The sequence below is a fragment of the Hypanus sabinus genome, chromosome 5, assembly GCF_030144855.1.
Source record: "Hypanus sabinus isolate sHypSab1 chromosome 5, sHypSab1.hap1, whole genome shotgun sequence".
Taxonomy (NCBI): domain Eukaryota; kingdom Metazoa; phylum Chordata; class Chondrichthyes; order Myliobatiformes; family Dasyatidae; genus Hypanus; species Hypanus sabinus.
Genome location: NC_082710.1, coordinates 168370975 through 168393549, shown reverse-complemented (window position 1 = coordinate 168393549; position 22575 = coordinate 168370975). Strand labels below are relative to the sequence as shown.

At 46.7% G+C, this 22575-nt stretch overlaps 1 protein-coding gene across 1 annotated transcript in view; it reads right to left on the bottom strand.

Moving 5' to 3' along the window:
- The window catches only part of c5h6orf136 (chromosome 5 C6orf136 homolog), a 41110-nt gene that overhangs the window by 8373 nt on the left and 10162 nt on the right, over nt 1-22575 (bottom strand). The window contains exons 4-6 of the mRNA XM_059970865.1: nt 5104-5192; nt 1567-1767; nt 684-753 (exon numbers count right to left, since the gene is read on the bottom strand). Coding sequence (XP_059826848.1) covers nt 684-753; nt 1567-1767; nt 5104-5192 — 360 coding nt within the window. The remainder of the gene's footprint in view (nt 1-683; nt 754-1566; nt 1768-5103; nt 5193-22575) is intronic.

Below are 22575 nucleotides of genomic sequence, written 5' to 3'. Positions count from 1 at the left end.
ATTAAAGGTTACCAGGAGAAGGCAGGAAAATGGGGTTATGACCATATGGTGGGGTAGATTTGATGGGCCAAATGGCTTAATTCTGCTCCTATGCCTTATGAAACTACAGGAACAGGAAATCTGAAAGGGGAAGAACAAACATCTGCTCCTGCACATTTTAATTATAATCCACACATTAAACTGTCTTTCAATCCAGGAGGCTCCACAGAACAACCAGGGCACAAGGTGGGAAAGTCATTTGGTCAAGAGTTGGGCAAGCTGGTGGTGGGCACACTTACTATTGGAGCTCAAATGAAGCAGAGCATAAAAGACAAGCCTTTAACCCAAATGATCCAAAGCAAGTATTCAGGCTATAGGCAAGTCTCCTCCATTCTTCTTCATTTCATCCCATTGGCATGTGTCTCTAGACTGTTCTTTATCAATGAAACAAGTATCTCAAGACTATTTCCCTGAACCACATGCTATGAGGAGGATTATACATTATGGTCACCTTCCCAATTTCTTCTGGGATTTAAGGAAGTGTCCATCCTTTAGATGCCTTCCTAACAATCTGTCAGCTAAAAGCAGCTTAAGCCACCAGCTAATCTAGTTGTCCATTCCCCAAGCACTGGCCCACGAGTTTCGATACAAGTTTGTGTGGACAGAGATTCCAGTGCATGGACAGAACATTACTCCAGACTCACCTTGCTGACTTTGTGTCGGTGAATAAGTCCATCAGGGCCCAAGTAAAAGATTGAATATGCATCATAGGTTCTAGGAGAGGCAGGAAAATAATTATACATTAGAGCTTCCAGACAAACAACAGCTGCATTCCTTCCCATATCCTAATAACGATAAACATTAGACTGAGGCTTTATAAGGCATTGGTCAGACAGCACTTGGAGTATTATGATCAGAACGGATGTGTTAGCATTGGAGAGGAGGTTCACGAGAACATATCCAAGAAAGAAAGGGTTAATGCATGAGGAGTATTCACAAGCTCTGGGCTTATACTTGCTGGAATTTAGAAAAATGAGAGAGGAAATCTCATTGAAACCAATCAAATGTTCAAAGGCCTAGACAGAGTAGATGAGCAGTGGATGTTTCCCATAGTGGGGGAGTCTAGCACCAGAGGGCACACCCTCAGACTAGGACATCCCTCTAGGATAGAGATGAGGAGGAATTTCTTTAGCCAGCGGGTGGTGAATCTGTGCAATTCTTTGCCACAGAGGCCACATCATTGGGCATATTTAAAGTAAAGGTCAATAGGTTCTTGATTAGTCAGGGTACCAAATATTACAGGGAGAAGACAGGAGAATGGGGTTGAGAGGGATAATAAATCAGTCATGAATGGCCTAATTCTGCTCCTATATCCTATGGTAGTTAATTTGCCACTAAAAACTGCCACTGGGGGTGCAGCTGACCAGCAGAAGTTTTGGAGGGGGGGGGGGGGGGAGTGATGTTTGAGGGGAATGTGTGTGGAATTAAATAGGTTGATGAGTAAAGTGAGTAGATAAATGGGCACCTGATGATTTTGGTGCGGAACTTGTGGATCAAAGGGCCCCGTTTCCCTGCTGTATTTCTCACCTGTATAATTCAGTCTTGTCTTTCTTGTAAAACTTCAGTATCAGTACATGGAGTGGGATGCCGGTCACCCGCCAGCGCACCTGGACTGTCCAGTCCTCAGGATGCTGCGTCATCTTCATCACCTCCATTTGAAGGTCGGCACAGTAGTTCCAGGCGATGAAGCGAGACAACGTCACCAGGACCCGATAGATGTTTCGGCCACTACAGGAATAGAAGCAAAACCAGAGATAAAATAAAGAATGGGAGCAGAGGCACAGCATAAAGGAGCCTGAAGTTCCTTTGTCATTAACTTCATGGGATTTGATTCTCAAGGCTACCCATTTCCTCATTTTAGTCTCCGAAGTCTAACAACATCAGTCCATCAAAATAACTGCATATTCACAGCCACTGGGGTAAAATTTCACAGCCTGATGAGCTGATACACTACTCCCATCTATCCTGATGGTTTTAAGACATCGGAGCTCAACTTTCAGACGCCATCAGTAAAACCGGTGTGATGAATTGGAGCAATGGGTGACATTCTCATTTCTTACAGATAGGGGCAAGGGAAAATGCAAATTTAATTGAGAATTATTCACAGAAACGCTATGTAATATTTTGTTCCAGTTTGTAACACTACCTTATTTCTTTCTCTTAATCAAGTTGGTAAGATCAATGTAAAGATTAGCCACAAACATACCATGCAGTTGTGGTAGAAAAACACACAGTTTTACTGTCTCTGGGAAGGCACAGGTTGAATGATCATCTCTAGCAGCGATGGGGAAATATGCCACCACAGTGATTATTGCTGCTTCCCAAATGTATTTTAATGAAGAACAATGAATAACTCAGCTTGGCTTATGTGAATCCAGGCGTCAATGTGATTCACTGTCAGCTACCTCATTTATGACATTGGTGCTGCAGTTCCTTTCCTCGCCTTGTGGCGCATTGGGCGGCCGGCACCTTACACACTCTCCATCCGTGCTGGGACAAGCTAGCAACTCAGCCTCAGAAAAAAAAAAGAGAACGTGTCCAAGACCAGTGCTATCTTCCCAACAGAATGGATTCAGTAGTGATCCTTGAGAAATGCTATTGTGTTATTTCTGATCTGCTGTCAATGCATCAACCTTTACAGTAAATCAACATTTACAATTTAATTGTGGGGATAGAACTTCAATGATTGGACATTCAGGTAAGGAGTATAAACTAGGCTTAAACATATGCTGTTTTACCCACAAACTATCATGGACCTCAAGTCAAAGAAAAAACAGAATTGAAGTAGTTATATAGGCATCTGTTAGTCTCAAGAGACCATGGATTTGCGCCTTGGAAAGTTTCCAGGGCACAGGGCAGGGCTGTATGGGAGACCGGCAGTTGCCCATGCTGCAATTCTCCCCTCTCCATGCCACCGATGTTGTCCAAGGGAAGAAAAAGGACCGATACAGCTTGGCACCGGTGTCGTTGCAGAGCAATATGTGGTTAAGTGCCTTGCTCAAGGACACAACACGCTGCCTTAGCTGAGGCTCGAACTAGTGACCTTCAGATCACTAGATCAATGCCTTAACCACCTGGCCACTACAATCAGGTAGCATAATTATTGGCTTAAATGTTAACTCCTTCAAACATTTAAAAGTGATAATGGATAAAAATGACAATCATAAGCAATAAGCATTTTTAGTAACAATGCCAAGTTTTCCAACAATTTACTAAAAAGTAATCACTGAAAGTGACTCATGCCGCTGTAGCATTTAGTAAGGATTTTTCAAGGATTCAACTTTATGTTCAGCCTTCGATTTAAAATTAGTAGGGATTTATCACCATTGCTTGGCAGCTGAGATCGAGGGTAAGTGAAGGAGCCAATTTAAGACAAGCATTTTTATATGGAAATTGTATATTCAACATCTTTTCCCATAAGATATGATGATTAGGCCATTTAGCCATCAAGTCTGCTGCCATTCTATCACCCTCACAACGATCTTTAACAATGACTTGGCTATTCAGAAATGTGAATACTTTGGCCTGTTATATATGTCAAATAAATTTAGCCACGTCTTCCATCAGTCGTTGACAGGGCATCTCAGTACAATCAGGCATTACCAGTCACATCTGTAGTTACACACTTCACCACTAGATGGTGCCTCAAATCCAGATTCAACAGAAATTGCACTCAATATCCTTCTGGTGTGGGATTTCACAACTTTTGTAATTTCTTGAAAATGGTCACATTAAGTTTTTGGTAATGACTTAAGAAGAATGTAGCAGTGTATGCTGGTGATGCTCAAGCAGGTTGGGTAACATCTGTGGAGAAATAGCTTCAAGCCAATTATTCAAAATTTAAAAGTTATAAAACAGACTCCGAGAAGGGAGAGAATATCTGGCGAGGATTAGCAGCACTGGATGACACAAGAGATTGCAGATGATGGGACCTTGAGCTGCTTGAGGAACACAGAACATCAAGCGGCAAAAGGATTGTGGACTTCCAAGTCCAGACCCTGCATCATGACTGAGAGAATAAAAGATAGCTCGCATAAAGAGATGAAGGGAAGGAGGTGAGGCTTGAGCTGACAAGTGGGACCAGGCAAGAAAGAGTTGATGGTCAGATGGAGAGAGGAGCAGTAGGCCACATGGCCCACCGAGTCTGCTCCACCATTCAATCATGGGCTGATCCAATTTTCCCAGTCATCCCCACTCCCGGAGGGGTGGGACTCATTGAATGGAGTGTGGCAGATGGACCAAAGTGGAAGAGAGAAAGACTTTAGAGACAGGGCTTGGAGGGAGTGGTTTGGAAAGAAGGATAGGAGAGAGAGGACCTAAAGGAACAGTCTGGATCGAAGCCCAAAGGTCAATCGGAGGTCCGGAATTCGAGGCCTGATGGCCAGAACCTGGGTCTGCAAAACTGAGTCCATTGAGAAAACTGGGGAACGGTGTCTGTGAATCCATGAGTCTGCTGAAGGCCGAAGATGATGGCCAGGCTTGGGTTTGGGTATTTGATCCTCCACAATATTCTGCGTGGAAATTTAAACTGGAGGTAGTAGTGTTCTTATTTAAAAACGAGGTCGAGTTGCAAGCTCGACATCAACCCGGCACAGATGGAGAACACACTGATGGAGATCAGATGGAGAACACAGATGGAGAACACACTCGAGAACCTCCGTTCTCGAGCCCAGCGCTGATCTCACTGCGCCACCGGCCGACCTGGGGTTAGAAGGCGAGTGTGTGTACGTGGGTAGGTGAGAGGGAGGGAGTGAGGAATGGGACTTGTTTTGCTGCTGTTGCTTGGTCTGTTCTACTTTGTTGTTTCTGTGTTGTTCTGCTGAGCATCATGGGCATGCGATATTGATGTCTGAATATGCAGCAACACTCATGGGCCACCCCAGCACATCCTTGGGGAGGTTGGTTGAAAACAAATGTCACATCTCACTATGTTTCAATGCACACTGATAATAAATCCAGACCTAAATCTGAAAGCACCTTGACGTGTACCTGAATGAGCGGGGCACTGAGGAACTAGAGAAATACTGCAGCATGCTGGCCTACACAGAGTGAGCAGCAACTCACCGTATCTTCATTCGTGGAAATGCGCTGATGAACTCCACGTTCTGCGAGTACATCTCATAATCATGTGGCTTCAGGAAAAAGTTCGGCAACTGAAAGCACAAGAGGAAAGGAAACGATTACAGTTGCAAACGATTGATAAAAATAGCAGAACATTTGTTTTAAACGTGCGATTAGCAGTGAGATGGGAGAGGACAAGTAGAGCTTCGTAGTTTTTCCATGGCCAGAATCTCCCACCATTTTGTAATAGTATGGCAAGCAACCCTTCCATTTAGGAATCCAGATGCAGGGGAATGTACCTTTTGTGAGATGGACACTGACTTCATTAGTTAAACAAATTTGGGATGATTATTATCCTAAGCTTTTATTACTAATAAAAGATGTAGGACACTGAAGAGCTGTACATTGTCACAGCTACTAGAACCACTACTTCACAGTTCCAGTGACCCAAGTTCAAACCTGACCTCTAGTATGGTGTGGAGTTTCTCCCTGGAACCTCGTGGGTCTCCTGAGTGCTTCAGTCTCCTCCCCAATCCCAAATATATGTGGGTGGGTGAGGTAACTGGCCCGAGTGTGTAGAGAAACAGGAGAATCTGAGGGAGATAAAGGGAGTGTAGGCAAAACAAAATAGGTGAGTGGCAGTTGGCGCAGACTTAGTGAACCCAAGGCACTGTTTCCATATCTACGACTCCATGCCCACGTGTGATGGGTACACAGAGCCTGATTATGAGGTGCAATCCAACACAGGAGTGAAACAGATAACCACAAGTAACATGTACAAGGGAGACAGGGAAGGCCAGCAGTGGCAAAGAGTGAGGGTGCAGGTGAAGGCCAGGCTCATTAGAAGCCCAAGCTCTGCTCTCCAAACAGGGTTATTATGTGAAGTGGCGGAGGCAAGTCTCACAATTTAAGGAGATGTTCAATTTGCGAAAACAATGGTTACAAACACAAGATTCTGCAGAAACTGGATATGTGCAACACACACACACACACACAGAGTAGGTCAGGCAGAATCTACAGAAAGGAATAAACAGGAAACATTTCAGGATGAGATCCTTCATCAGGACCCATAACAATGGTCATAGTTTTAAGGAGCACCGTGTATAGCATGAGCACAGAGGCCACAGCAGGGAAAAAAAATACATAAACTGGGGTCTCAAGCTGGTCAAACTCACAACCAAGACAGAGGACTCAGTTCATTTTGATCAGCCTGGTAGATAATATTGAGAGAGGTTCGAGTGTTTTTCGTGTCTGTTGTACTTTTAATGAATGTTATTACCCACATCACTTCAGTTTTACCCTTTTTTTTTAAAGTACCAGCCAAACTACATGTACCTAATCAGGACAGGCTAGTGCAGAAATTGCTGTGACCCCAAGCAGAGATATTTCAAGCATCCTTAGCAATAGTAGAAGTGCCAGAAGGTTGGAGGATAGCCCATGCTGTTCCGGTGCCTAAGAAAGGATCTGAGAACAAGATTGAGTCTCACAGTAGTCATGAGAACATTACTGGAAGGTAATCTAAGGGGCCGGATAAATGAGTATTTGAATAGAGAGGTCCTTATAGGGACAGTCACAGATTGTAAGTAATGTCTAACCAATTTATAGTTTTTCAAAGAAGTTACCAGGAAAATTAATGAAGGCATGGCAGTGGATGTTGTCTACATGGACAAAGTTTCCAAGGTCCCACATGGGAGATTGGTCAAGGAGGTTCTGTCGCCTGGCATTCAGGATGAGGTTGTAAAGTGGATTTGACATCGGCTTCATGGGAGAAGCCAGAGATTGATAGCAGATGGTTGCCTCTCCGACTGGAGGCCTGTGGTGTGTCACAGGAATCGGTTGGTCTGATGTTGTTCATCATCTATATCAATAATCTGGATAATAATGTAGTACACTGGATCAGCAATTTGCAATGACACCAAGAGTAGGGCAGGGGGCAGTGGACAGAGAGGTAGACTTTCAAAGCTTGCAGAGGGATTTGGATCAGCTGAAAAATGGCAGATGGAATTTAATGCAGACAAGTGCGATGTGCTGCAATTTGGGAGGGCAATCCAAGATAGAACTTGCAGGGTGAGCAGTAGGACAGAGGGATCTGGGAATATAGATCCATAATTCATTAGAAGTGACATCACAGGTAGGTAGGGTCATGAAGAAAGCTTTTACCACAAGGGCCTTCATACATCCAAGTATTGAGTACAAGAGTTGGGATGTTATGGTGAAGATGTGAAAGACATTGGTGAGACCTCATCTGGAGAATTGTATGCAGTTCTGGTCACCTACCTACACAGGTAAGATATCAATAAGATTGAAAAGTGCAGAGTAAATTTAGAAGGATGCTGCCTGGTCTTGAGGATCTGCGTTAGGAGAGGTTGAATAGGTCAGGATATTATTCTGCAGAGCAAAGGAGAATGAGGGGAGATCACAGAGGTATATAAAATTGTAAAAAATATTTATAGGGCAAATGCATGCATGCTTTTTCCGCTAAGACTGGTTGAGAGTAGAACTAGAAGTCATGGATTAAGGGTGAAAGGCAAAACATTTAAGATCATAAGATATGGGAGCAGAATTATGCCATTTGGCCCATCGAGTCTGCTCCGCCATTTCATCATGGTTGATCTATCTTTCCTCTCAGTCCCACCCCCCCCCCCCCCCCGCCATCCCTTCATGCCCTGACCAATGAAACTCCTCCTCATCTCCATTCTAAAAGGACACCCCTATTCTGAGTTTGTCCCCTCTGGTCTCACCACAGGGAAGATCCTCATCACATCCATTCTAACCATTTGGTGCGTTTCAATTAGGTCACTCATTCTTCTGAATTCCAGTGAATACAGGCCCAGAGTCATTGAACGCTCTTCATATGACAAGCCATTCAATCCTGGAATCATTTTCATGAATCTCCCTTGAACCCTCTCCAAGGTCAACATTTCCTTTTCAAGTCAAGAGGCCCAAAATGCTCAATACACCATGAGGCCTTCTTAGTGCTTTATAGTTTCAACATTACATCCTTGCTTTTATATTCTAGTCCTCCTGAAATGAATGATAACATTGCATTTGCAGCTCTCAACTTGTAAGTTAACTTTTAGGGAATCGTGCAGAAGGACTCTCAAGACCCCTTGTGCCTCAGTTTTTGTATTTTTTTTCCCCATTTAGAAAATAGACTTCCCTTTCATTTCTTCTACCAAAGTGCATGACCATACACTTCCGAACACTAGTTTCCATCTGGCACTTCTGTGCCCATTCTCCTTATCTAAGTCCTTCTGTAGCCTCTCTACTTGCTCAAAACTACATGCCCCACCACTTATCTTTGTATCATCTGTAAATTTTGCAACAAAGCCATCAATTCCATCATCTAAATCATTAACATATAACATAAAAAGAATTGGTCCGAATACAGACCGCCTATGGACCACTCGCAGACATCCCACTCTGTAAAAACTCATTTCAGGGAGGTAGCACCCTCCCCCCCCCACCCCCCAGTCAACCTCCAAGGGTGTATGTAATACTTTGTTTCGTGATTTTGTCCAATCTTTAAACCAAGTTGGGTATATGCAGAAAATGTGACATTAAAATACTTGCTTATATTATATTATAATGGAGTTGTTTTTTAATTCTATTACAACTTTAAGCAAGTCTACAGGAAGTTTGGCCTCATCATGTATGACATCAATACAGTAGCTGCTTAGCAGCTAGCCAGCTAGTTTAAATAACGTTAGCTATGCAAATGAACAAATGACACCAATTAAACTCAACTCAATGTGTCTTTTACAATTTTACCCACCATGGGCAATAGAAAAGTCACTGTTGCAAACAGTGCAGTGAGCAACACCATCATTATTTTTGAGGTCGACTGTGAAGCCCACCCACAGAAAAACTGATTGGTTAGGATAGGATGATCCCTCTCGCTCTTCCTCTCCCTCTCAAAAAAAAAATTGATTTCCGGGATATTGTATCTAATTTGCGGGCGTCAGGCAGCCGCTATCAATATGCGGGAGACTCCTGGAACTTCCGGGAGAGGTGGGATGTCTGCAGTAGTCACTGACAGCCAACCAGAAAAGACTCCCTTTATTCCCACTCTTCTCCTCCTGCCAATCAGCCACTGCTTTATCCATGCTAAAATCTTTCCTTTAATGTCATTGCTGCTCTGCTGTCATCCCTGCCAGTGTTTTTTCCAGTCAATTCTAGCCAAATCCTCTCTCATTCCGATGTAATACCGATACATCTGACTCTAGCTTCTCCTTCTCAAATTTCAGGATGAATTCGATTACATTATGACCACTTTCCCCAAGGGTTCCTTTACCTTAAGCTCTCTATAATCAATTCCAGTTCATTGCACAATACGCAATTCCAGAACAGCTGATCCCCCAGCGGCCTCAACCACGAGTTGTTCTAAAAAAAAGCCATGTCATATGCATTAAGGAGAACAGGAGGGAAATTCTTCACTCAAATGGGTGGTTAGAATGTGTGATGAGAAGTGGAGGATGTCGGTTCAATTTCAATACTTAAAAGAAATTTGGATAGGTGCATCGATGGGAAGGCCATGTTTAGATGCAGGTCGATGGGACCAGTCAGGTTAATAGTTCAGCACAAATTAAATGGGCCAAAGGGCCTGTTTCTGTGCTGTAGTATGACGGAAAGCAATTTTGAGGTTAGGAAATGTGCTGTGTGGGTTTTGCAATAATCAGATAGGGAAACGTCCCAAGGAAATGGTTAAGATGTAATGATAGATAATTTTTCTTCAATCTCAGTGCTCAGACAGTAAAAAGGGAAGGTCTCTATGGTATTAAACTGAGAATCAACAATTCTGTACAATCTCTATTTAAGTATCACAGGCACATTAACTGACAATCTTGTCTTGGACTCACTATTTGTTCCTTTATGCCCAAAGGAACAAATTTTTTATCTTTGTTCTTCTCTAGTTAAAAGATCACAGGAAAGGCAAACTCTAAACCTTTACAATAGATTCTACAGCAGACAGAGCCCTTTAGCACAGATTATGCAATTGATTTCAGCTTGATAAAAGATTAAAATCAGCTAACAGCTTCCACTCTCTGCTGTGAAAAATGTCTGCAACAGAAGCCAGCACTCAGAGGGTGATGTCTCGGGGGATGCCTTGAAAAAGTATTCCACTCCCAGAACCATTTTCACATCTTAATGACTCATTTTCTAAATTTAAAATATACTGAAGTAGGATTTGAGTTAATCTATAAAACATTGTGCCATGTCAAATCATTTGCCAAATCAAAAGAAAACTTCCAAAACCTGTCAACAATTTACTAAAGATTAAAAACGAAAATTTTGAGTCTGGAAAAAGTATTAATCTGCTTTGTAATTGCTACGCCAACTTTTCTCAGGTTCAATACTGTACATTAACTTTGCAACTCACCCAACATATGGACATAAGAGAATTCATAAGAACACATACCCCTTCCCTCTGTAAGGCACACCAGCATGGCAGATTTTTAAAATCAGAATCAGAATCAGACTTTAATCGCCAAGTACCTGTGCACATACAAGGAAGTTACTTCTGGCAAATGTTGTCTCTCTGCTCATAACAATAATAATGATAAATATAAATGAAAATATAGATTATACATACAGGTAGTGCAATCCAACTAATAGTTAGCCAACAGTTAACCGGCAGTTAACTGTTCAGCAAAGTGACCGCAGTAGGGAAAAAACTTCTCCAGTGCCTATTAGTCTTAGTCTGGAGGGATCTGAAGCGCCTACCAGATGGAAGCAGTTCAAACAGTCTGTGCCCCGGATGGAAGGAGTCCTTTATGATGTTCCCCGCCCTCTTCTTCAACCTGGAAGAGTACAGGTCCACAATAGAGGGTAGGGAGGCTCCAATGATGCACTCAGCAGTTCTCACTGTGCGCTGTAGTCTGGTTCTATCCTGCTTGGTGGCGGCTCCAAACGACACAGTGATGGAGGTGCACAGGACAGACTCAATGACTGCAGTGTAGAACTGCAGCAGCAATTTCTGAGGCAGACCATATTTCCTCAAGAGCCGCAGGAAGTACATCTACTGCTGGGCCTTCTTCAGGATGGAGCTGATGTTCTGCTCCCACTTCAGATCCTGAGAGATGGTGGTTCCCAGGAACCTGAAGTTCTCCACGGTGGACACAGGGCTGCTGAGGACTGTGAGGGGGGACATAACGGGGGGATGTCTCCTGAAATCCACTATCATCTCCTTTGTCTTGAGCGTGTTCAGCTCCAGATTGTTCCGACTGCACCAGAGCGCCAGTTGGTCCACCTGCTGTCGATATGCAGACTCATCACTGTTCTGGATGAGTCCGATGACGGTGGTGTCGTCTGCAAACTTCAAAAGCTTCACATAGGGGTTGGAGGAGGTGCAGTCATTGGTGTAGAGGGAGAACAGCAGTGGAGAAAGGACACACCCCTGGGGGGCACCAGTGTTGGTGATTCGAGTATCTGAGGTGACCTGTCCCATCCTTACCTGCTGACTTCTGTTGGTCAGGAAGCTGTAAATCCAATCGCAGAGGTCAGGTGGTACAGTGAGGTGAGACAATTTGGAGCAGAGAGTTTGAGGGACTCATATAAAGACAAAGGAGCACTCAAGACAAGCCAGGGAAATGATAATATAGAAACACAAATCTGGAGAAGGGTACAAGCCCACCTCAAAGGCAATGAACATATCTCAGAGCTCAGTATAGTCCATCATAACACAATTGAAAAATATGAAACCACAGCCACACTGCCGAGGACAGGCCACCCCTCTAAACTTAGCACTTGTAAGAGAACAACTGTGACGCCAGCATCACTCTGAGTGAGGACGACTGTGACGCCGGCGTCGCCCCGAGTGAGGACGACTGTGACGCCAGCATCACTCTGAGTGAGGACGACTGTGACGCCAGCATCACTCTGAGTGAGGACGACTGTGACGCCGGCATCGCTCTGAGTGAGGACGACTGTGACGCCGGCGTCGCCCCGAGTGAGGACGACTGTGACGCCGGCGTCGCCCCGAGTGAGGACGACTGTGACGCCGGCGTCTCCCCGAGTGAGGACGACTGTGACGCCGGCATCGCTCGGAGTGAGGACGACTGTGACGCCAGCATCGCCCCGAGTGAGGACGACTGTGACGCCGGCATCGCTCTGAGTGAGGACGACTGTGACGCCGGCATCGCTCTGAGTGAGGACGACTGTGACGCCGGCGTCGCCCCGAGTGAGGACGACTGTGACGCCAGCATCGCTCTGAGTGAGGACGACTGTGATGCCGGCGTCGCCCCGAGTGAGGACGACTGTGACGCCAGCGTCGCCCCGAGTGAGGACGACTGTGACGCCAGCGTCGCCCCGAGTGAGGACGACTGTGACGCCGGCATCGCCCCGAGTGAGGACGACTGTGACGCCGGCGTCGCCCCGAGCGCGGACGACTGTGACATCAGCATCACTCTGAGTGAGGACGACTGTGACGCCTGCATCGCTCTGAGTGAGGACGACTGTGACGCCGGCATCGCTCTGAGTGAGGACGACTGTGACATCAGCATCGCTCTGAGTGAGGACGACTGTGACGCCGGCATCGCTTGGAGTGAGGACGACTGTGACGCCGGCGTCGCCCCGAGCGAGGACGACTGTGACGCCGGCATCGCTCTGAGTGAGGACGACTGTGACGCCGGCGTCTCCCCGAGTGAGGACGACTGTGACGCCGGCGTCGCCCCGAGTGAGGACGACTGTGACGCCGGCATCGCCCCGAGTGAGGACGACTGTGACATCAGCATCACTCTGAGTGAGGACGACTGTGACGCCGGCATCGCCCCGAGTGAGGACGACTGTGACTCCGGCGTCGCCCCGAGTGAGGACGACTGTGACGCCGGCATCGCTCTGAGTGAGGACGACTGTGACGCCGGCATCGCCCCGAGTGAGGACGACTGTGACACCAGCATCGCCCCGAGTGAGGACGACTGTGACGCCGGCATCGCCCTGAGTGAGGACGACTGTGACGCCACCGTCGCCCCGAGCGCGGACGACTGTGACGCCGGCATCGCCCCGAGTGAGGACGACTGTGACACCAGCATCGCCCCGAGTGAGGACGACTGTGACGCCGGCATCGCTCTGAGTGAGGACGACTGTGATGCCGGCGTCGCCCCGCGGGAGGACGACTGTGACGCCAGCATCGCCCCGAGTGAGGACGACTGTGACGCCGCCGTCGCCCCGAGTGAGGACGACTGTGACGCCGGCATCGCTCCGAGTGAGGACGACTGTGACGCCGGCGTCGCCCCGAGTGAGGACGACTGTGACGCCGGCGTCGCCCCGAGTGAGGACGACTGTGACGCCGGCGTCGCCCCGAGTGAGGACGACTGTGACGCCGGCGTCGCCCCGAGTGAGGACGACTGTGACGCCGGCGTCGCCCCGAGTGAGGACGACTGTGACGCCGGCATCGCTCTGAGTGAGGACGACTGTGACGCCAGCATCGCTCTGAGTGAGGACGACTGTGACGCCGGCATCGCTCGGAGTGAGGACGACTGTGACGCCAGCATCGCTCTGAGTGAGGACGACTGTGACACCAGCATCGCCCTGAGTGAGGACGACTGTGACGCCGGCATCGCCCCGAGTGAGGACGACTGTGACGCCGGCGTCGCCCCGAGTGAGGACGACTGTGACTCCGGCGTCGCCCCGAGTGAGGACGACTGTGACGCCGGCATCGCTCTGAGTGAGGACGACTGTGACACCAGCATCGCTCTGAGTGAGGACGACTGTGACGCCGGCATCGCCCCGAGTGAGGACGACTGTGATGCCGGCGTCGCCCCGAGCGAGGACGACTGTGACATCAGCATCACTCTGAGTGAGGACGACTGTGACATCAGCATCACTCTGAGTGAGGACGACTGTGACGCCGGCATCGCCCCGAGTGAGGACGACTGTGACGCCGGCATCGCCCCGAGTGAGGACGACTGTGACTCCGGCGTCGCCCCGAGTGAGGACGACTGTGACGCCGGCGTCGCCCCGAGTGAGGACGACTGTGACTCCGGCGTCGCCCCGAGTGAGGACGACTGTGACGCCGGCGTCGCCCCGAGTGAGGACGACTGTGACTCCGGCATCGCCCCGAGTGAGGACGACTGTGACGCCGGCATCGCTTGGAGTGAGGACGACTGTGACGCCGGCGTCGCCCCGAGTGAGGACGACTGTGACGCCGGCGTCGCCCCGAGTGAGGACGACTGTGACGCCGGCGTCGCCCCGAGTGAGGACGACTGTGACATCAGCATCGCTCTGAGTGAGGACGACTGTGACATCAGCATCACTCTGAGTGAGGACGACTGTGACGCCGGCATCGCCCCGAGTGAGGACGACTGTGACTCCGGCGTCGCTCTGAGTGAGGACGACTGTGACACCAGCATCGCCCCGAGTGAGGACGACTGTGACTCCGGCGTCGCTCTGAGTGAGGACGACTGTGACGCCGGCATCGCCCTGAGTGAGGACGACTGTGACACCAGCATCGCCCCGAGTGAGGACGACTGTGACGCCGGCATCGCTCCGAGTGAGGACGACTGTGACGCCGGCGTCGCCTCCAGTGAGGACGACTGTGACGCCGGCATCGCCCCGAGTGAGGACGACTGTGACGCCGGCATCGCTCCGAGTGAGGACGACTGTGACGCCGGCGTCGCCTCCAGTGAGGACGACTGTGACTCCGGCGTCGCCTCCAGTGAGGACGACTGTGACGCCGGCGTCGCCTCCAGTGAGGACGACTGTGACGCCGGCGTCGCCTCCAGTGAGGACGACTGTGACGCCGGCGTCGCCCCGAGCGCGGACGACTGTGACATCAGCATCACTCTGAGTGAGGACGACTGTGACGCCGGCATCGCCCCGAGTGAGGACGACTGTGACGCCGGCATCGCTTGGAGTGAGGACGACTGTGACATCAGCATCGCTCTGAGTGAGGACGACTGTGACATCAGCATCACTCTGAGTGAGGACGACTGTGACATCAGCATCACTCTGAGTGAGGACGACTGTGACGCCGGCATCGCCCCGAGTGAGGACGACTGTGACGCCGGCATCGCCCCGAGTGAGGACGACTGTGACGCCGGCATCGCTCCGAGTGAGGACGACTGTGACGCCGGCATCGCCCCGAGTGAGGACGACTGTGACGCCGGCGTCGCCTCCAGTGAGGACGACTGTGACGCCGGCATCGCCCCGAGTGAGGACGACTGTGACGCCGGCGTCGCCCCGAGTGAGGACGACTGTTACGCCAGCATCACTCTGAGTGAGGACGACTGTGACATCAGCATCACTCTGAGTGAGGACGACTGTGACGCCAGCATCGCTCGGAGTGAGGACGACTGTGACGCCAGCATCACACTGAGTGCGGACGACTGTGACACCAGCATCACACTGAGTGCGGACGACTGTGACACCAGCATCGCCCCGAGTGCAGACGACTGTGACGCCAGCATCACTCTGAGTGAGGACGACTGTGACATCAGCATCACTCTGAGTGAGGACGACTGTGACATCAGCATCACTCTGAGTGTGGACGACTGTGACACCAGCATCGCTCGGAGTGAGGACGACTGTGACATCAGCATCACTCTGAGTGAGGACGACTGTGACATCAGCATCACTCTGAGTGAGGACGACTGTGACACCAGCATCATTCTGAGTAGGGCAGCAGAAGTCAGTGGCTGCAACTAGAGATGAAGCTCTGGCTAAAAAAAAATGCTTGTCTGTAAGGACTTTGCTGAGTGCCACTAAGAAGATGCTGTAAAGATGTGGAAGGTGGTCTTGTGGTCAGATGAGACTAAAGTGGAAGACCATGTGGCATAAATATAATACCCCACAGCAGCCCGGTGACACCATCTCCACTGTAAAGTATGTGGCAGCAGCATCATGCTGTGGGAATACTTCCCAGCAGCAGGGATTGATGGGAAGATGGATGCAGCTAAATACAGAGAGATAGCTGAGAAAAACCTGCTAGCCTCTTAAATTGGAGAGGAAGTTCATCCTTCAGCAGAAAAATGACCCGAATTACACTGCCGGAGCAACAATGGCATGGCTTCCAAATGAAGAAAATTGATGTTCCTGAGTGTCCCAGAGTCCTGACTTTAACCTGATAAAACAACTCTGGCTAGACATCAAGCTTGCTGTCCACTGCCCATCCCCAACAACCTGGCAAAGCTTGAGCAATTTTGGAATGGGCAAATCTTGCTCCAACATGTTGTGCAAATCTAATAAACTTATACAAACAGCCCACTGTCTGAATAGCTGTACGATGTGGTTCACCTAAGTCCTGAGCAAAGGGCAATGAATACTTTTGAACTACTGTCATTTCAGTTCTTGAATTTTTAGTTTTTCATTCTTTACAATTTTCCCTGTTTTTTTTTCAGGTTCTGTGGAAAAAAAAAAGAGCATGTAATTCACCAATAAAAATTCTCAGTTAAATTGATCAAAATCCTTGGCTGTAATACTCATTATGTGAACAAAGGGTTGGGGGCTGAATACTTGTACAAGGCACTGTATCCAGCTTTCTCTTAGATGCTATTTTAGTCAAGTCAAGGCAGAGCCTTCACATAGCTATCTGGATAAAGTTTCTCTTGAACTGCTCTTATGTTTAATGGCATTTAATTTTGATCTACGAACAAGCAGAAAGATTTTTTAAAAACACATTAAAATTATTATGCGGGGTGGGGGGATCACCTCTCTCTTCTCACAGAAAGAATCTGAGCCTGTACATTATTCTTACTGAACTTTACGTCAGGAATGCAGTTCTAGAATGTAGGTCACCACTGCAGGCACTTCCAGCCATACACAGCTATGTTTAGCAAGAATTATAGGGCTAAATATCCCACCCACCCCAAACATTCTCACTTCTCCCCTCTCCCATCAGGTGGAAGACACAACAGCCTGAAAGCACAAACCAGGACAGCTTCTATCCCCTTATTATCAGACTCTTGTACGATAAGATGGACTCTTAGCCTCACTGTCTACTTTGTTATGATCTTGCACTCTATCGTTTACTCATTTGGTAGCTTTTACACTTTATTCTACATTGTTGTTTTACCTTTATGATGAACAATTCCAATAAAGGTTTCCAATCAATCACGGAAGTGTCACTGCTCAACATCATTCACCTCATTTAAATTCAATGATCTGTGTTCTCACATCAGTGACCGTCTCCTGGCCAAGTACTTGGAGAGCACGACACAGAGCATCAGAGCTACATTTGCTATCCTTGCAATGCAGTAACACAAGGAGATCGTGTAGCAGTTTCAAAAACTTTTGCATCCCATATTTAAAGGGATACTGGACAAGAATGTCATGAAATGTGCTGACTAAGAGCAGTCAAGCAACATCTGATGAAGGCTCTCGGTCCCAGATGTCGACTGTTTATTCTCCTTTTATAGTTGCTGCCTGACTTGCTGAGTTCCTTCAGCATTTTGTGTGTATGTGTTGAACTACCATGCTGCTCATTTCCCTTTCCACAGATGCTGCCTGACCTGACCAGTTTTTCCATCGTTGTTATTTCAGATTTGTAGCTTACCATTCATCAAAATTCAAACACTGTCAGCTACCTACTTGACACATTCCTGTATTTCTTTAGTTTCTCTAACAGAAATTTCTGAAGGTCCTTTCACAGGATTAATTAGCTGAAGATGCAAAAGAAAAATCAAACAGAAGTAGGGAATGCACAAAATTAGGGAATAAGAGATGGGAACGGAAGAGTTGCATGCAGGGTAAAGAGATTACAGGGACAGGGAGGAGTCAGGATTTGAGTACAAAGGTGAGAACTTGTAAGTATCAAGTAAACCACAGCACGGAAATTACAATGGACATTTACAAAATGGAGAAGATAATAGCATCTGTTAATTATGTTGGAACAATTTGATTCATACTGGGAAAAATGGTTTAACTACATAACACCTCATAGGCCTGATTTTATTCTCATAAATCAATGAATATGTTGTAAAACAATTATCACTCCCTACTTGTACATAGTTTTCGTCTTTCACTTGTTCTTTTCTTCCTCTCTTTTCTCTAAGTGTATACCTCAGATAAATATTACGTGGAGATTTGTGGCATATATGACTATATGATATATATGTACGATATCCGAAATGCATCTTATGGAAATGTTTGCTTGATGATGAACTTCAATAAAAAATAAATTACAAAAAAAAAGTAAACCACAGCCAGAGTGAAGGGCGCAGGCAGACAAACCCAACTTGGTGCCTACTGGAATAAGGATGACAAAACTTCCAATGAGCTCAAGCTTAGAGAGGTTTATGCAGGCAGCCCCTGATTAAGAATGCCCAACGTATCGACAAACCTGCCAACCCACAAACGAACCTACATTCAAGCGAGCTTCCATATTAGATTCAGAGGTCCGACATACGTTCCTAGGAAGAGCAGAATGAGTTTTCACCCCATCTCTCTTACTTCTAGTAATTCTTTCACATCAGTTTTATGTGTTTTCAATATCATTCAGTACAATAACTAGAGTGATTTTAATGTATTTTACAACTTATGGACAATATCGACCTGTGGACATTTGTAAAAATGGAACCTGTTCGGCACATGTTGCAAAAAGTCACCTGAAGTCTTGTACAGGAAAATTCAGAAACTTAAATTTAGCACAAGCCTGTTTTAACGCTGCATCTTGGCACAGAGCAGCAAGATTGAGTTCTATACCAAGAGGACAGGCAGCGCAGCTTTGCTCATGCCTATACTGATTATAGCACAACTCCTATTTTCCATTGTCCTCATCAAGGCCCCGGTTAATATGTTGGGGTAATAAAAGCAATAACGTCAATAATGACAAACACAAGAATGTCTGCAGATGCTTGAAATCCAAAGCAACTAACACAAAGTGCTGGAGGAACTCAGTAGAACAGGCAGTACCTATAGAAAAGAGTAAACAGTCCACATTTTGGGCAGAGACCCTTCTTCAGGACATCAATAATGATCTCGTGATCCAAACCTATTTATCACTAAAAATAATCAAGCAAGTGGATGTGGTGGTAAAGGAGGATGGCATGCTAACACGCTTGCCTTCACTGGTCAGGGCATTAAGTACAAGAGTCAGGAAGTCTTGTTGCAGTTGTATACAACTTTGCTGAAGTCATACTCGGTGAATCCTGTACAATTCAGATTGCCCAATTACAGGAAGGATGTAGAGGCTTTAGAAAGAAGTTTACCAGATCAGAGGCAATGAACAATGAAAACAGAGGGGAGACCTGACAGAAGCTGTGAGGCACAGACTGGGTAGGTAGGCAGTCAGAATCGGGCAGTCCTGCAGTCTGGCACAGCCGGAGACAGGAGTGGGACAAATTATTGAGACTTGGTACCCGTTCCACAATTTTAACAAGAAATCTCCATCAGCTGTGATCTAATGGCACATACTCCAATGCTCATGGATTCAAACTCTCCCACTTAAGCAGACAAATACAGAAACACAGAGGGAGAACTGATCCTTCTCTCCGAAATCTTGCAATGAGATTTACTTGGATCAGAGGAATACTGTCCAACAAGGCAGCAAATATTTAACTCAACCAATTTCATCGAAAAGGGGTCAGTTCACCTGGTTATTACCTTGTGGAATCTTGCTGTGCACAGATCAATGGCTGCTTTACTGCATTGAAATACCAACTGTGCTCCATTAGGTTCAAAAAGGTGGTTGTGGAAGGTTCTAAAGAAAGTTAAGTCACCGTTTACCACAGGTCCTACATACAGATAGGGGCAACTTGCTCTCAGACCCTCTCACTCTGAGCAGTTTTGCTTTCATTTCTCCAGTTGAGATCACAACTGCTTCCTACCAGAAATTTCCCCAGAGAGAACAAACATTCCACAGCATTCATGAAACCACTGACAGTCCTTTCAAATGTAGCTGTTGTTGTAACACATTGGAAAAAGTTGCAAACAAATTAATCCCCAGTGTGAATGCAGAGATACTGCAAAGCCTCTGTCTCCATTTAAGAAAAGATACAAGTCCTCCTGCTATTAAAACAGATGAACTGCTATTGTACATTGCAACAGAACCACCAGTGACAAAGTTGTATCACACTCTACAGAGAGAACGGATCTGCAATGATGTGAACAGACCACGTGCAAGGTCAAAGCTCACACCCCCACAACCACACCATCATTCCTACAATAATCCAAACTTGAAAGAAATAAAAAAGTAATTTGAAGAACAGTGGAACATAGAGAATACCAAATGCTGGAGGAACTCAGCAGGTCAGACAGCATTTATGGAAATGAACAGTCAATGTTTCAAGCCAAGACTTCATTAAGACTCTGTTTATGTAGTGGAATATAGGCCTTTATATTCCATATAGGTTCCTTAATGTTGTTATAGTCCGGATTGCAGTGGGGATAAGCTCTAACTTCCTAATAAATCCCCCACGTCTCAAATAGCCTCTGATACCCAATTCCAGCTGCTGACCTTCACGTGTGGCTCAGTTACTAAGCCCAATGGAACAGTTTCTACTGACAGGAAAAGGGGCAAAGGCGGGTTACTGGCACCTTAAAACCGGTCACTTAGAGCAGCCGGGTGGTTGGCAGCTCAAGCAGGAAAAGGAAAACCCTGATCTCAAACCTGCACCGCCTTGCAGCTTTACTCTCTCATGGAGAAAGCTTTAGGAGTTAACTCCAAGAAAAATTCCATACCAACAACTCGTGCGAGACAGCTGTGTCGGTCACTGTCGTTCCTTTGGATTTATCGGGGGGGGGGGAAGGCCTGCTATACGCTGACAGCTTGCTCTCACTATCATACCTCCCTGGCTTGCATATCACATAGACAGCTGTATCGCTACAACCATGGCCTATCCCGACCAACAAAGGGCTTCATATTCCATAAAGAGAGTGGAAAGGCAGAGCCCACTGCAAGATGAGGTTTTATTTCTGCCTCTGTTTGTGAGGAGTTTGTACATTCTCCTTACGGCTACGTGGGTTTCTCCAGATCTTCCTCCCACATTCTGAAGACCTACGGGTTAGGGTTAGTAAGCTGTGGATATGCTACGTTGGCACTGGAAGTGCACACACACACTTACAACTGCCCAGTACAATCGTCACTGATTTGATTTGAAACAACTGACGCATTCCACTGTATAATGTGATGCTCATGTGACAAATAAAGCTAATTGTTAATCACCTGAGAAGGCCAGGATATAAACTACTAGAAGTTACAACTATACAAAGCTTTAGTTAGGGCTTCCGGGAGCCTGCGCCTCAGGAAGGATGTTGTTATCAAAGATTAAACTAAGAGGTCAGGTTGCGTTAGATGGCGAAAGAGTGCTCCAAATAAGGTTTCAGCTGACAAGATGTATTGAAACCTGACTAGCAAATGAGACTGAAGTGCTGTGCGGACATGTGCGTGTACTCCTTCAGCAAGGGTGAACATTCAAACAGAACATTAGGGCTCAGTTCAGGTACTGACAGCCTGGCACAACAGTTTATTCACGTCAGGATGATCTTACGGATTAAAAAGAGACCTGCCACATACACATCGAAACATATGCTGAAATGTATTACTTGTGTCGATGACTAACACAGTGAGAGGGTGTGCTGGGGTACAGCCTGCCAGAGTCGGCACAGCTCCAGTGCCAGCACAGCGCGCCCCCAACTAACTCTAACCCTTTGGAATGTTTGCAGAAACCAGAGCACCCGGAGGAAACCCACATGGTCTCAATGAAAACATACAAACTCCTTACAGACTCCTCTGAGAATTGAGCCCAAATGGTGCTGTAAAGCAGTGTTATGCTACCAAAGATCAACAGTTGCTAAGATCACTGCAGTAAATACAATCTCAGTAATGCCACTGAAGGAGCTGTGATTGGGTTGGATTATTCCTGTGCAGATTGTTACGACAAATAGAGAAAAATCTGGTGGTAAGAATCCGAAGCAAGGGCATAACATTGACATTATACCCAGAACACTTGGATCTTTATACGAAGTGTGCTGGAAATCCTCAAATCAGGTGTAGAAGCTGTAGATCAAAATTAACATTGAAAAAAACTGAAAATGTTGAAAGTCAGAATCAGATTTGTTTTTAAATTTATCTTCAGAATGTGGGTGCCAATACGAAAGGGAACATTTACTACACACTCTGAATTCAACAGCAAGGTAGTGGTGGTGAGTTTGCACTGTTGCAGTCTTAGCATGAATGATCTCCAACTACAACAATCTCCCTTTGTGCAAGCTATGAATCCAACATTCCAGCGTCTCAAATCAGTTTTTAAATGGCTCTTTGGTAAGTGAACTGCACCCTTACTTTCAAGGGCAACTAGAGAATGAATGAGAATACGCTGATAAGGCAGATAGCCCATGGTATTACAGACGAGATTCTAGCATCGGTAAAGCAATGGCTGATTGGCAGGCAGCAAAGATGGGAATAAAGGATTTTTGGTGACTCGTGGTGCTCCACAGGGTCTGTGCTGGGACCATTTCTTTTTGCATTACATGTCAATGATTTGGATGAAGGAATTGATGGCTTTGGTGCCAAGTTTGCAGATGATACAAAAATAGCTG